Raw genomic sequence first — 15751 nt, forward strand, 5'->3', positions numbered from 1 at the left:
AAAAACTAGCTTATGAAAGCAAACAATAATAAGTCTCTCTCTCTCTCTCTCTCTGCCTGTATATCTCTCGCCCCCAATCTCCCTTTAATTCAATTCAAAAGGGATTCATTGGCATGGGAAAACACTTTGCTCTCTTCATTACCTAGTAAGAGAAGCTGTTTGTTCCAGTCAGGTGTTGAAGACACACAGTACATTATTATAACACAACCTAGGCAGAAGGAATGCTCTCACTGCAGCACATCATCCATAAAGAGACTGCTTGTCAACAGAGCTCTCTCACGTGAAGAAAATATCACGTTGTTTTCTAATCTTATAAGAATTTATGACAAGAACACCACAGTGTTACTGTAGCAGCATGCCTGGTCCTGTGGGGACCTGTGAGTACAGCTTTCATCACAACTCATTAAGCTATTGTTCTTAAAAAACCCTTCCTGTCGTATCAGATGTGACTCATTGATGATATACTGATATCTGCAACTTTCTGGAAACCTGTGTGTGTGTGTGTGTGTGTGTGTGTGTGTGTGTGTGTGTGTGTGTGTGTGTGTGTGTGTGTGTGTGTGTGTGTGTGTGTGAGAGGGGGGAGGGGCTGGGACTAAGGAAATACTTACATATTAATATACTGAATGTACAACCAGTAAGACGCCCTAAGGGCGAGAAGCGAGCGCTGAAACAACAGAGACTGACACAATATGTCCATATAAGGCTACTCCCATATATGGACTCTGTCACATACATACACACACACGCACGCACGCACGCACGCACGCACGCACGCACGCACGCACGCACGCAACACACACACACACACACACACACACACACACACACACACACACACACACACACACACACACACACACACACACACACACACACACACACACACACACACACACACACACACACACACACACACACACACACATACATACATACATACATACATACCATAGACTGTAGAAAAATATGGACGAAGCGAAGCCATTGGTTTCTATGCAGCGCAAATGGCTCTTTCTACCCCTTGGAATGGGTGTCGCCATCATAGAATTGTAAAGGCATCAGAGATGCTATTGGCTGCCAACAGTCACGTGCAACGCAGGGATACATGGGAGAATGTGGTCGGAGCCTCCCGAAATAAAGCACACGAAGAAGAACACAGCCGGCTGGTATTAGTTTAGTTGGCCACGCTCCCCCGCAACTTTATCATTTATTTTAAAATACATTGGACCACATTTCAACAAAACGAATATGATGGTGATTCAAAGGCAATTTTTAACTAGCGATAGGAACCATACAGTATTCATGAAAAGGTTAATTAAGGTTAGAAAACGAAAGGGGAAAATGAATGGGATCCAATGGAGGGCAATTCTTTTTGCGATCGGCCGGGGGGGAAAACAGCGCAACTAGCGGCCAATCATAGGAAGTTTTAGTTCCGTATTGGAGTCATTTTAAATCGGCAGAACTATGCCCCTGATACATACACAGAATAGTAATGTGTTTTAATTAAAAGAAAACACCAGTCTAGTATCACACACACACACACACACACACACACACACACACACACACACACACACACACACACACACACACAAATACAAATATAGATAACATACACAGCATGCTAGTGTGTTCTAATTCAAAGTAAAAACACCTGTATTCTTACTCATGGCCTCACACCAACAGACAAACATAGAGACTCTACTACGCTACGGAGTGTTAATGTGAAAACTGTTTGTCTTAGAAGAACGTATCGTCTGCCAAGTGTAAACAGGGATCTGGAGGCTGTGTGTGTGTGTCTGTGTGTCTGTGTGTCTGTGTGTGTGTGTGTGTGTGTGTGTGTGTGTGTGTGTGTGTGTGTGTGTGTGTAACCCTGTCCAACCCTACCTAACCCTACCTAACCCTGTCCAACCCTACCTAACCCTGCCCAACCCTACCTAACCCTACCTAACCCTGTCCAACCCTACCTAACCCTACCTAACCCTGTCCAACCCTACCTAACCCTACCTAACCCTGTCCAACCCTACCTAACCCTACCTAACCCTGTCCAACCCTACCTAACCCTACCTAACCCTGTCCAACCCTACCTAACCCTACCTAACCCTGTCCAACCCTACCTAACCCAAATGAAATATGCACAGATGTGCATAGAGCGCTGCATGCCGTCCCCTTAAAGAGCACACAACAACACCCACGGGCACGTGCGTGCGTGCGTGCGTGCGTGCGTGCGTGCGTGCGTGCGTGCGTGCGTGCGTGCGTGCGTGCGACGCATGCATGTTGCACAGGGGTTTGGCAGCGCGTTCTGTCATACATACAGAATACTTCACGCCCGCACACAGCCAGATATTATGCACACTGCGCACACACACACAGACACACACACTCAAGCACGAACACACGGCCTCCAGATCCCTGTTTACACTTGGCAGACGATACGTTCTTCTAAGACAAACAGTTCCTCGCCTTCACATTAACACTCTGTAGCGTAGTAGAGTGTCTATGTTCCTTCACATTAACACTCTGTAGCGTAGTAGAGTGTCTATGTTCCTTCACATTAACACTCTGTAGCGTAGTAGAGTGTCTATGTTCCTTCACATTAACACTCTGTAGCGTAGTAGAGTGTCTATGTTCCTTCACATTAACACTCTGTAGCGTAGTAGAGTGTCTATGTTCCTTCACATTAACACTCTGTAGCGTAGTAGAGTGTCTATGTTCCTTCACATTAACACTCTGTAGCGTAGTAGAGTGTCTATGTTCCTTCACATTAACACTCTGTAGCGTAGTAGAGTGTCTATGTTCCTTCACATTAACACTCTGTAGCGTAGTAGAGTGTCTATGTTCCTTCACATTAACACTCTGTAGCGTAGTAGAGTGTCTATGTTCCTTCACATTAACACTCTGTAGCGTAGTAGAGTGTCTATGTTCCTTCACATTAACACTCTGTAGCGTAGTAGAGTGTCTATGTTCCTTCACATTAACACTCTGTAGCGTAGTAGAGTGTCTATGTTCCTTCACATTAACACTCTGTAGCGTAGTAGAGTGTCTATGTTCCTTCACATTAACACAGCGTAGCGTAGTAGAGTGTCTATGTTCCTTCACATTAACACAGCGTAGCGTAGTAGAGTGTCTATGTTCCTTCACATTAACACTCTGTAGCGTAGTAGAGTGTCTATGTTTGTCTGTTGGTGTGAGGTCATGAGTAGGGTTGCAGGTGTTTACTTTGAATTAGAACACACTAGCATGCTCTGTATGTTATCTATATTGGGGTGTGTGTGTGTGTGTGTGTGTGTGTGTGTGTGTGTGTGTGTGTGTGTGTGTGTGTGTGTGTGTGTGTGTGTGTGTGTGTGTGTGTGTGTGGTACTAGACTAGTGTTTTCTTTGAATTAAAACACATTAACATAGTGTGTATACATGCTTGCAGCATGCATGTATGTCAGGGTTGTCAACATTGGACTGTCAGAATCCAGGAGATTTATTTTTTGGGGGGTGCGCGGAACTCCCCAACCAGGGTCTGGGGGGTGCTCTCCCCAAAACGTATTAACAGATATATTTTCCTGTGTTCTGTTGAATTTTGTGCATGTTTGATACATTTATCAGGATTACTTTACTAGCATGTGTACAATTTCAGCCTAAATTTGCATGCATTGCCCCCACCTCTAAAGCGGGGGGTCTGGGGGTCCTCCCCCAGAAAAAAATTAACATAGTAGATGTAATTTGTTCTGGTGAATTTGGGGAGTTTGATACCAAATCCAGGAGAAATCCAGGAGATTTGCCAATCCTGGAGCATGCCAGGAGATGGGGTCAAAATCCAGGAGACTCCTGGGAAATCCAGGAGAGTTGACAAGCCTGATGTATGTATGTATGTACAGTATATCTAGTGTATGGTATAGGGTTTAGTGATGTGTCGTTCATGAGTGATTTGTTGTTGTTAAGAATCGAAACATTAGCAAGACTTGTGAACGATTCCTTCAAATGCCTGAAATGGGTCTTTCACACTTTCATTCACACCCCCGCCCCTCCCCCTAATAACCCCGGCCGGCAGACAGGAGGCGACGGCAGGCTTTACTCGCGGCGTAATAAAAACGCTCCCATGATTGTGTTTTTCACAGGACGATCGCGCTAAGAACAAATCATTTGAACGGATCATTATCGTGAACGTAAATAAAATGATTCATTCACTGAAATGAACGGGATTGCCCATCACTAGCAGGGTTCCACACACTGTAATGTACCATTGGTGTGTATATGGTACTATGTGGTTTATTTAAGCAATATTACACGAGAGGGCGTGCATTAACATGGTTATCGACAGCCTTGCCGCAGGAAGGAGCCGACAGGCGAGTTCCGTAGGCAGGGCTCAAGTGCAGGATAACCGTGTTAATGCAGACCCTCCAGTGTAATATTGCGATTATACAACTGTTGCCCTTAAAAGAAACATGTCAACTTCATTTCATTGTAATTAAGATATTCGATACGAATTTGTAATTTTTTAATGCCACATTTAGCTACTGTGTCCCTGAACGTCACATGAAAACCACTAGCCTAGCCGCCTAGCATAGTGTGGGGAGAGAGGAGCGCTTGCTCTCATTCGTGACCAACGCAGCTGATTTCTTTACTTGATGAGAGACCGTGCAGTAGTGCTCGTTATATGCACGGTTGGAGAGCCTGTTTTCCATTGAGAGCCCAACTACCTGTTGTATAACAGAATATGGACCATACCTGGCTCCTCCCAGTGGAAACAGAGCTGTCACATACACTGAAACTTCAACACAATCTATAGCTTTACAGGGACCCCCAGGGACCCCCTGGCTCCTCCCAGTGGAAACAGAGCTTCACATACACTGAAACTTCAACACAATCTATAGCTTTACAGGGACCCCCAGGGACCCCCTGGCTCCTCCCAGTGGAAACAGAGCTGTCACATACACTGAAACTTCAACACAATCTATAGCTTTACAGGGACCCCCAGGGACCCCCTGGCTCCTCCCAGTGGAAACAGAGCTTCACATACACTGAAACTTCAACACAATCTATAGCTTTACAGGGACCCCCAGGGACCCCCTGGCTCCTCCCAGTGGAAACAGAGCTTCACATACACTGAAACTTCAACACAATCTATAGCTTTACAGGGACCCCCAGGGACCCCCTGGCTCCTCCCAGTGGAAACAGAGCTTCACATACACTGAAACTTCAACACAATCTATAGCTTTACAGGGACCCCCAGGGACCCCCTGGCTCCTCCCAGTGGAAACAGAGCTTCACATACACTGAAACTTCAACACAATCTATAGCTTTACAGGGACCCCCAGGGACCCCCTGGCTCCTCCCAGTGGAAACAGAGCTTCACATACACTGAAACTTCAACACAATCTATAGCTTTACAGGGACCCCCAGGGACCCCCTGGCTCCTCCCAGTGGAAACAGAGCTTCACATACACTGAAACTTCAACACAATCTATAGCTTTACAGGGACCCCCAGGGACCCCCTGGCTCCTCCCAGTGGAAACAGAGCTTCACATACACTGAAACTTCAACACAATCTATAGCTTTACAGGGACCCCCAGGGACCCCCTGGCTCCTCCCAGTGGAAACAGAGCTTCACATACACTGAAACTTCAACACAATCTATAGCTTTACAGGGACCCCCAGGGACCCCCTGGCTCCTCCCAGTGGAAACAGAGCTTCACATACACTGAAACTTCAACACAATCTATAGCTTTACAGGGACCCCCAGGGACCCCCTGGCTCCTCCCAGTGGAAACAGAGCTTCACATACACTGAAACTTCAACACAATCTATAGCTTTACAGGGACCCCCAGGGACCCCCTGGCTCCTCCCAGTGGAAACAGAGCTTCACATACACTGAAACTTCAACACAATCTATAGCTTTACAGGGACCCCCAGGGACCCCCTGGCTCCTCCCAGTGGAAACAGAGCTTCACATACACTGAAACTTCAACACAATCTATAGCTTTACAGGGACCCCCAGGGACCCCCTGGCTCCTCCCAGTGGAAACAGAGCTTCACATACACTGAAACTTCAACACAATCTATAGCTTTACAGGGACCCCCAGGGACCCCCTGGCTCCTCCCAGTGGAAACAGAGCTTCACATACACTGAAACTTCAACACAATCTATAGCTTTACAGGGACCCCCAGGGACCCCCTGGCTCCTCCCAGTGGAAACAGAGCTTCACATACACTGAAACTTCAACACAATCTATAGCTTTACAGGGACCCCCAGGGACCCCCTGGCTCCTCCCAGTGGAAACAGAGCTTCACATACACTGAAACTTCAACACAATCTATAGCTTTACAGGGACCCCCAGGGACCCCCTGGCTCCTCCCAGTGGAAACAGAGCTTCACATACACTGAAACTTCAACACAATCTATAGCTTTACAGGGACCCCCAGGGACCCCCTGGCTCCTCCCAGTGGAAACAGAGCTTCACATACACTGAAACTTCAACACAATCTATAGCTTTACAGGGACCCCCAGGGACCCCCTGGCTCCTCCCAGTGGAAACAGAGCTTCACATACACTGAAACTTCAACACAATCTATAGCTTTACAGGGACCCCCAGGGACCCCCTGGCTCCTCCCAGTGGAAACAGAGCTTCACATACACTGAAACTTCAACACAATCTATAGCTTTACAGGGACCCCCAGGGACCCCCTGGCTCCTCCCAGTGGAAACAGAGCTTCACATACACTGAAACTTCAACACAATCTATAGCTTTACAGGGACCCCCAGGGACCCCCTGGCTCCTCCCAGTGGAAACAGAGCTTCACATACACTGAAACTTCAACACAATCTATAGCTTTACAGGGACCCCCAGGGACCCCCTGGCTCCTCCCAGTGGAAACAGAGCTTCACATACACTGAAACTTCAACACAATCTATAGCTTTACAGGGACCCCCAGGGACCCCCTGGCTCCTCACTGAAACTTCAACACAATCTATATCTGTACAGGGACCCCCTGGCTCCTCCCAGTGGAAACAGAGCTTCACATACACTGAAACTTCAACACAATCTATAGCTTTACAGGGACCCCCAGGGACCCCCTGGCTCCTCCCAGTGGAAACAGAGCTTCACATACACTGAAACTTCAACACAATCTATAGCTTTACAGGGACCCCCAGGGACCCCCTGGCTCCTCCCAGTGGAAACAGAGCTTCACATACACTGAAACTTCAACACAATCTATAGCTTTACAGGGACCCCCAGGGACCCCCTGGCTCCTCCCAGTGGAAACAGAGCTTCACATACACTGAAACTTCAACACAATCTATAGCTTTACAGGGACCCCCAGGGACCCCCTGGCTCCTCCCAGTGGAAACAGAGCTTCACATACACTGAAACTTCAACACAATCTATAGCTTTACAGGGACCCCCAGGGACCCCCTGGCTCCTCCCAGTGGAAACAGAGCTTCACATACACTGAAACTTCAACACAATCTATAGCTTTACAGGGACCCCCAGGGACCCCCTGGCTCCTCCCAGTGGAAACAGAGCTTCACATACACTGAAACTTCAACACAATCTATAGCTTTACAGGGACCCCCAGGGACCCCCTGGCTCCTCCCAGTGGAAACAGAGCTTCACATACACTGAAACTTCAACACAATCTATAGCTTTACAGGGACCCCCAGGGACCCCCTGGCTCCTCCCAGTGGAAACAGAGCTTCACATACACTGAAACTTCAACACAATCTATAGCTTTACAGGGACCCCCAGGGACCCCCTGGCTCCTCCCAGTGGAAACAGAGCTTCACATACACTGAAACTTCAACACAATCTATAGCTTTACAGGGACCCCCAGGGACCCCCTGGCTCCTCACTGAAACTTCAACACAATCTATATCTGTACAGGGACCCCCTGGCTCCTCCCAGTGGAAACAGAGCTTCACATACACTGAAACTTCAACACAATCTATAGCTTTACAGGGACCCCCAGGGACCCCCTGGCTCCTCCCAGTGGAAACAGAGCTTCACATACACTGAAACTTCAACACAATCTATAGCTTTACAGGGACCCCCAGGGACCCCCTGGCTCCTCCCAGTGGAAACAGAGCTTCACATACACTGAAACTTCAACACAATCTATAGCTTTACAGGGACCCCCAGGGACCCCCTGGCTCCTCCCAGTGGAAACAGAGCTTCACATACACTGAAACTTCAACACAATCTATAGCTTTACAGGGACCCCCAGGGACCCCCTGGCTCCTCCCAGTGGAAACAGAGCTTCACATACACTGAAACTTCAACACAATCTATAGCTTTACAGGGACCCCCAGGGACCCCCTGGCTCCTCCCAGTGGAAACAGAGCTTCACATACACTGAAACTTCAACACAATCTATAGCTTTACAGGGACCCCCAGGGACCCCCTGGCTCCTCCCAGTGGAAACAGAGCTTCACATACACTGAAACTTCAACACAATCTATAGCTTTATCTCGGCTGTCGGGCAGAAATATACTTATTAATGAAATGCCTTGTAGATCTTGTAGATCTTGTAGATCTTGTAGATCTTGTAGATCTTGTAGATCTTGTAGATCTGCCATTTCCATTATTATGTAAAATACTATAGATTAGACCATTATGTAATAGCTGTGACAGACCTAGAGTGTGGTAGGGACGGTGTTTACTTTGAATTCAAGCGTCTCATTGTCAACCCTGACCCCTCAGCCCCTCCCTCCTCCACTCAGCACAAAGACATGAGGAGTGTCCCGTTCAGCGTGTCAAAAGAAAGAGAAAGACACAAGGCTGTTAGTGTTACATGGACCTGGGATTGTTGTTACCAGGACCGGATTAGAGGAGAGGAGTCTGCTGCTACAACCTGTGGCAAATGTAAATACAGGACTGGATTAGAGGAGCTGGGTCTGCTACATGCAGGCTGTGGTAAATGTAAATAGTGGACAGTGTGTCCCTGTGTGTCTGCAAACATCAGCGGATATGTCTGTTACAGCCTGCTGAATGTAAATATTAGACTGCATGTCCCTGTGTGTGTGTGTGTGTGTGTGTGTGTGTGTGTGTGTGTGTGTGTGTGTGTGTGTGTGTGTGTGTGTGTGTGTGTGTGTGTGTGTGTGTGTGTGTGTGTGTGTGTGTGTGTAAGGCCTCAGTATAAGCCAGTATAAGCTGTTGCGTGCACCAACCAAACACAACAGTGACACCATGCCAGAGTGTGGTCCTTCGTATGCCTACAGTGACTACAGTTACAGTACATCCTTATACTACAGAGTGTGGTCCTTCGTATGCCTACAGTGACTACAGTTACAGTACATCCTTATACTACAGAGTGTGGTCCTTCGTATGCCTACAGTGACTACAGTTACAGTACATCCTTATACTACAGAGTGTGGTCCTTCGTATGCCTACAGTGACTACAGTTACAGTACATCCTTATACTACAGAGTGTGGTCCTTCGTATGCCTACAGTGACTACAGTTACAGTACATCCTTATACTACAGAGTGTGGTCCTTCGTATGCCTACAGTGACTACAGTTACAGTACATCCTTATACTACAGAGTGTGGTCCTTCGTATGCCTACAGTGACTACAGTTACAGTACATCCTTATACTACAGAGTGTGGTCCTTCGTATGCCTACAGTGACTACAGTTACAGTACATCCTTATACTACAGAGTGTGGTCCTTCGTATGCCTACAGTGACTACAGTTACAGTACATCCTTATACTGATTACTGAAGCTGAGTACCCCCTTCCCCTGAATACAGCATTATGCTTAGAAACATGTACATCAAAAGTCCAGTTCCAAGGCCAATATGTTCAAAATAAAACAGCATAATAAGAAATTAACATTGCTTCCTATATTCAATAACAGTTGTACTGGTCAAGGTGTTGATGTAATTTGGTTTAAAGAGGTGGTGCCATAGTTTTGTACTTTTTCTGGTTTTCATGTGTCTAGGAGGTTGACAGTACTTCATTAGACCCCCTGGTGTGGTCGTTATGAGCAATTATGTATTCCCTTTGTATGTGGGGATTCTTCCTGGAGGCTGACACCTTGTGGGTCAAAAGTGCCGATCCAAAAACAGTAACACAGATAAAATGACATCATATAATCATCCCCTCCCCTTTTACCATTCGTCCAACACTGTGGGTGTGGCTAACTTCAGCTGGGTCACCACCCACCATGACAACCAGGCATACTTAATGAACTGGTGGGTGTGGCCACATAAACCTAATTTTAACTCTGTGTACACTTTTTTGGAAAGAATCCTCCTCCTAGTATAATCATAATAGCTGATAATCAATTTACAGATGAGCAGGTTCACACAAAGACTGTCAATGTTTTATCAATGACCATAACACTAAAATCCCACTGTCTGTCCCTGTAACCTTTGATATCAACATTGTCTTTGTATTGATGCTATAGCCCAGGGTTCCCCAATTATTTTTCCCTAAGGGCCGAATCATGTCTAGGGTACCAAGCCGAGGGCCACAACATTGCAGGGGGCGACGGTGGCGTTCCCACTACTCCAGCGACAGTTTTCATCGTTGTCGGGTGGAAACCTTGTATGTCCAAAACCGTTCGTTTTGAATTTATTATTTTAAAAATTATTTAAACAAGTGAAAACAGCCGATCTACAAGCACACAACGCCTCGCACCGCGAGGCCTTGTGTGCTTGTAGATCTGCTGTTTTCACTAATTTTGTGCGACAGCCTTGTATGAATTGCGAAAGAACGCACACATTTGGAGATACAAGGTTTCCACCCGACAACACGATATACTAGTGTTGTTGCTGCTCTTATACCACCATTATTACTGGGGTTGGTGGGGGCCTGACAGTAGCCTGACAGTAGCCCCCCGCGGGCCGCCTATTGGGGAACCCTGCTATAGCGACTGACCAAGATATGCAGACATATGTATTCTTGGCCACTCGTTTTGTTTTGTTCTTTTCTAGACCACACACTCAGTTATTTAGATAATTGTCTAGACAGACAGAGATGCTATAGAGGTGCATTGTCTGCCTGGTAACCTAGATCTATGTGATTATTTACCTTGTTTACTGAGTTCAATAAACAAGCCATTCTGAACAGAGCGTCTGCTAAATACCAAGCTTGTAAACTGTTAAAATAATGTGTGTGTGTGTGTGTGTGTGTGTGTGTGTGTGTGTGTGTGTGTGTGTGTGTGTGTGTGTGTGTGTGTGTGTGTGTGTGTGTGTGTGTGCATGTTGACACATGTCACTCTTTTTATGGTCGAGTCATAAAGCTACTTTTCACCACAGTGTTGCCAGATTTGACCAGAGAAACAAGCAGACAGGTCTATGAAAACAAGAACCAAAAAGAAGCGTCTATAATTAGACCACATGTTTGCATCATATCATCATATACTGTACTATACTGCACACATTCACAGTGTGTACCACCGGGTCGCATTGTGAGCTTGTAGATCTGCTATTTTCAAATAATCTTGGAAGTTAAAGAAACATTTTGAGAGAGAACATGAAAATGTTTGAGATATAATTGAGATTAAATAACATTAGGAAGAAATACCCAAATAGTAAACAACTACACTTTAAAAGCAAGCCCAAATAAACAAAGTTCTACACTCTACAAACAAACCCCCACAAAAAAGGCAACCCAGAAAACTACTCATATTTACAAGGGACTTTACAGACAAAAGGTCACCTATAATAAGCAGACATGGCAACACAGACTGGTTGGACCAAAACAATAGAAAGAAGCACTTAATGTTAAAAGTAGACACCGTCCTACGCTGAAGTATAAATGGAACTTCCAAAACAAAGCCAGACAGGACAGGAAAAGCACATTTATCACAGGGGTCCAGACTCCAGGGACCCCTGCTAGACACTATCACTGGGATCCAGGGACCCCTGCTAGACACTATCACTGGGATCCAGGGACCCCTGCTAGACACTATCACTGGGATCCAGGGACCCCTGCTACAGACACCATCACTGGGATCCAGGGACCCCTGCTACAGACACTATCACTGGGATCCAGGGACCCCTGCTACAGACACTATCACTGGGATCCAGGGACCCCTGCTACAGACACTATCACATGAACATTGTTGTTTATGACTCTCTTGTGACCCGCCTCAGTCATTCCCTTATAATTAGTGACGGAGATCATTCATTTTTATTGATAACGAGCACCTTATCGATCCTGCTTATTGAACAGGGCTTTTATCCAGCCCACTATGGAGCCTTTTCTAACATGTTGTGGAAAAATATGAAATTCAGAACAGAACTGGTATCTTTTTTTATTGGCCAGTTGTTGGCGACTGGGTTTGTGGCTGACCACCATCTATGAAGATGACAATTGACAGTAAGTAAAAATATTATTAAAACAGTCATTCATTAGTGTGCAATAAGCGTTAAATGACTTTATATTATGAATAGTACTGTAATAATTTCTTGATCACCTCTTGTATTGATTGTTTAAACATGACATCATGGGCTGCTATGCTCCATAACAAGCTTGATAAGCCCAAAGCTTATTGATACCGGGTAATCAATAAATCAGTTATCGGGTTATCGAGCTACCCTTGTTTAGGGCTCCATCCCTATACTCATAATGTGTTCTATCAGAGGGATAGAGTAGATGTGAATCAATGGCTCACAAAGAGGAGGGGTCCTGGAGGGGGATCCAGCTAAATGATTGACCTTTAAGAATAATAACCAAATGGACCCTTACAGGTCTGTAACTGTAACTGAGTGTAAGGCTACATGTGGAGCGCTCACACTCTCAGCTTTGAGAAGGGCTGCTGTAAAGGACTTATCAAAGCAGAGCGTCAGCCACGGTCCATCCATCACACACTGATGATCGTCGTGTCATGAGCATTTCAATGAGAGTCATTTCACACAGGAATAACTGCATTAGCCTCAGTCTGTCTCATGACTGCAGGCTTAAAGGACTCCACTGTTTCCTCCTGTTTGGATGAAGAACAGCAGCAACAACAGCTGATATTAATGATGCCAGTCTGTTTTGCCACAGAAGGAAGAAGGTTAAATTAAGTCCATCCCAGCTGGGGTTAAGAACAGGTTAGAGAAAGGATACCCACGCTGGAAGCTACGCTGACAATATCATATAATTCACTGATTTCACAACCTCGACCTCGACTGTATTTAGACAGAGAGAGAAGGGTGAGGGCACACATATATGTCATATATAGATGTCTGCACTGTTTGGTTTTTATGGTAGAGTCCTTATTGAAGTTTTAAATGTTTTATGTTTTTACATTTATTTCTTCTTTATTGTTTTTCTGTTAAGCACTTGTGCTTCATTTCTGCTCTGTAAAGCGCGCTGCATTTCATGTCATTAAAGGTGCTGTACAAATAACATTTAATATTCATAAATACAGTCTGTGTGTGACTGTTATGGCTGTACACTGTTGGTAAACACACTATATCTATTAGAGATTTAATCAATATGAACTATTTAAGTTCAGCTAGAGACAAATTAAGTCAAGTCTGATTAAGCACAACATTTGTAGGAATTATATAATAAAAGAAAATAGCCAATATGAGCTTATTGTGAGTTTGCAACTATATGCTATTGTTGACCAATGTTTAGATTCCTCCCCACATACACTATGCCCAGGACAGTTAGTTGAGATGCCAGCCGAGGTTAAAGGTTCATTCAGAGTCCACACATTCATTCCTGTTAATATGAGTAATGAGACTGATTGTAATAACACTCAGAACAGAACAGAAACAAACAACAGATCCTGGAAGTTGTTCTGATGCATTTGAAACATCCTGCATGTGATGTCCTTATGGGAAACAGGAACCGTGTGTGTGTGTGTGTGTGTGTGTGTGTGTGTGTGTGTGTGTGTGTGTGTGTGCGCGCGTGCATGCCTGCGTGCGCGCGTGCGTGCATGCGTGCGTGCGTACATGCGTGTGTAAACTACGGATACAGTAAACTACAGGAAAGCCAGCACACAACGGGACAATGCTCGGCGGTTGCTTGATGATTCCCAGAAACAAACAGCCATTATTACCCCGCCAGGCCGGGTGGCCCTGCCGGCCGGGCCGGCGGTCCGTTTAAACCCCTGGCCAAGGGATTGTCCGGCGGACCAGCGGGTCGCTCGGTGCCAAGTCCCCCACTTCCCCCCGTGACGCACGGAGCGCTGCCTGCGCGCTTAGTTTGGAGATGTGGGTGAAACTGAGACTCCCAGCGGAGATCATCACACGTTCCCTTTGAAACTCTACCTTATCTTATTTAGACTAGAAATAATGACACGTAGAAATAGAGAGATAATAACTTTAACATGTCAAGGTCTCCCCTTAGCTTAACTCTGACAGTGTACAAATGGAACCAAATGAACCCGTCAGAGTTACAGACTTGTATTGTAGGCCTATGGGTCAATGTAGCCGCAAATTGCAACACTAGATTTTATTTTAATCGGATGAATCTAGGGTTGCAATACCTCCCATAGGCAGCCAATGCATCAAAACAGTTTTTTTTTTTGCTATCTGATTACAACTTCAAATTCACCTATAGACTATTGAGGTATGGAAAGCTCGGAGTATCCTCTTTCTACCTGCAAAGAGTTTCTTTCATAAAACTCCACCGTAGACATGTTATGATACTTTCTGCTACCCTAACCACAGTCAGAGTTCCAGGAGAAACAATGATCTCTAAACTTCAACATTTCACGTGTCCACATTGAATCGCGTTAGAATCAGAACCAGAGCAGACTGTAAAGTGTCAGTGTGTCACATACCACGAGTTTAAACAAGTGGGTGAAATTGTGTTTTAAGCTACTGACTGACCCCGACCGTAAACTGGGTCCATTTGATTCTCAACTATCCACAATTAATCACAATCCATAAAGCTGGGGACCCCCTGGAATCCATCCATGAAGCTGGGAACCTCCTGGAACTCATCCATGAAGCTGGGGACCCCCTGGAAGTGGAACCCACTCAAGGACCCCCTGTGGGAGTCACTGCACCTCCTGCACTTTGAGAACCACTGATCTACTAATGTGGAAAATAATAACAGCCCCGTTCTTCCAAACAGTCTCTGTTACTGTAGTAAATATCTTGTTGTTTGTGTTCAGAGTTAAAACTCCGCAGATAAGCCAACAGATTGTGTATTTTGGCTTCACTACAGTGTGTGAGGGTCGGTGTGTTTGGCAGAAAGCCCAGGAAGAAAGCAAACAGAAAAGGAAACAGAGTGAAATCCTCTCACCTGCGAGTCCAGACAGGACCAGGACCACCAAACACAGCCTCTTTACGCACAACAACAACAACATGATGGTCCGCGGCGGAGTGGCGTCTCCAAATCAACCCAAACACCCTGGGAATCAATCCTCCACCAACAGCTCGTCTATCAGCCCAGCCTGGAGGCTCCTTCAGCCGGTAAACAAGGTAGGAAAGGCGGTTGATAACAGTCTGGATCTGCTCTCTCCTCCACACTGCAGTGATCAGAGATCAGACACGTAGAGAGAGTGGGAGTGGAATGAGAATGAGACGCGTCTCAACTCGCCGCTGTCTGCCCTGTGATGTCGTCGCCGCCCCCCCTCCACCTTTTCCGGGCGGAGTAAACGGCAATCACTGGTGGGAAGAAAGTACTGAAATGTTTTACTTAATAAGTACAAGTACCAATGCTGCAATGTAGAAATAATCTGTTGACTGTTGCTGATTTAACTTGTTAAAGTCCAGAATTCAATTTGCTTGATTAAAATGAGGCTACTCATTAATATGCAGAATGCCATTCATTCACATGCCACAAAAAAAAAATCTTTTGAAAATAGCA

At 45.7% G+C, this 15751-nt stretch overlaps 1 protein-coding gene across 1 annotated transcript in view; it reads right to left on the reverse strand.

The window, feature by feature from the left end:
- LOC308290384 (myelin protein zero-like protein 2) overlaps window positions 1-15404 on the reverse strand; it is a 66715-nt gene extending 51311 nt beyond the window's left edge. Inside the window, exon 1 of the mRNA XM_080732191.1 lies at window positions 15185-15404. Coding sequence (XP_080588317.1) covers window positions 15185-15248 — 64 coding nt within the window. The 5' untranslated portion in view covers window positions 15249-15404. The remainder of the gene's footprint in view (window positions 1-15184) is intronic.
- Between the last annotated feature and the right edge of the window lie 347 nt (window positions 15405-15751).

Source organism: Nannobrachium achirus (assembly GCF_963921795.1).
Source record: "Nannobrachium achirus genome assembly, chromosome: 8".
NCBI classification, from domain to species: Eukaryota; Metazoa; Chordata; class Actinopteri; order Myctophiformes; family Myctophidae; genus Nannobrachium; species Nannobrachium achirus.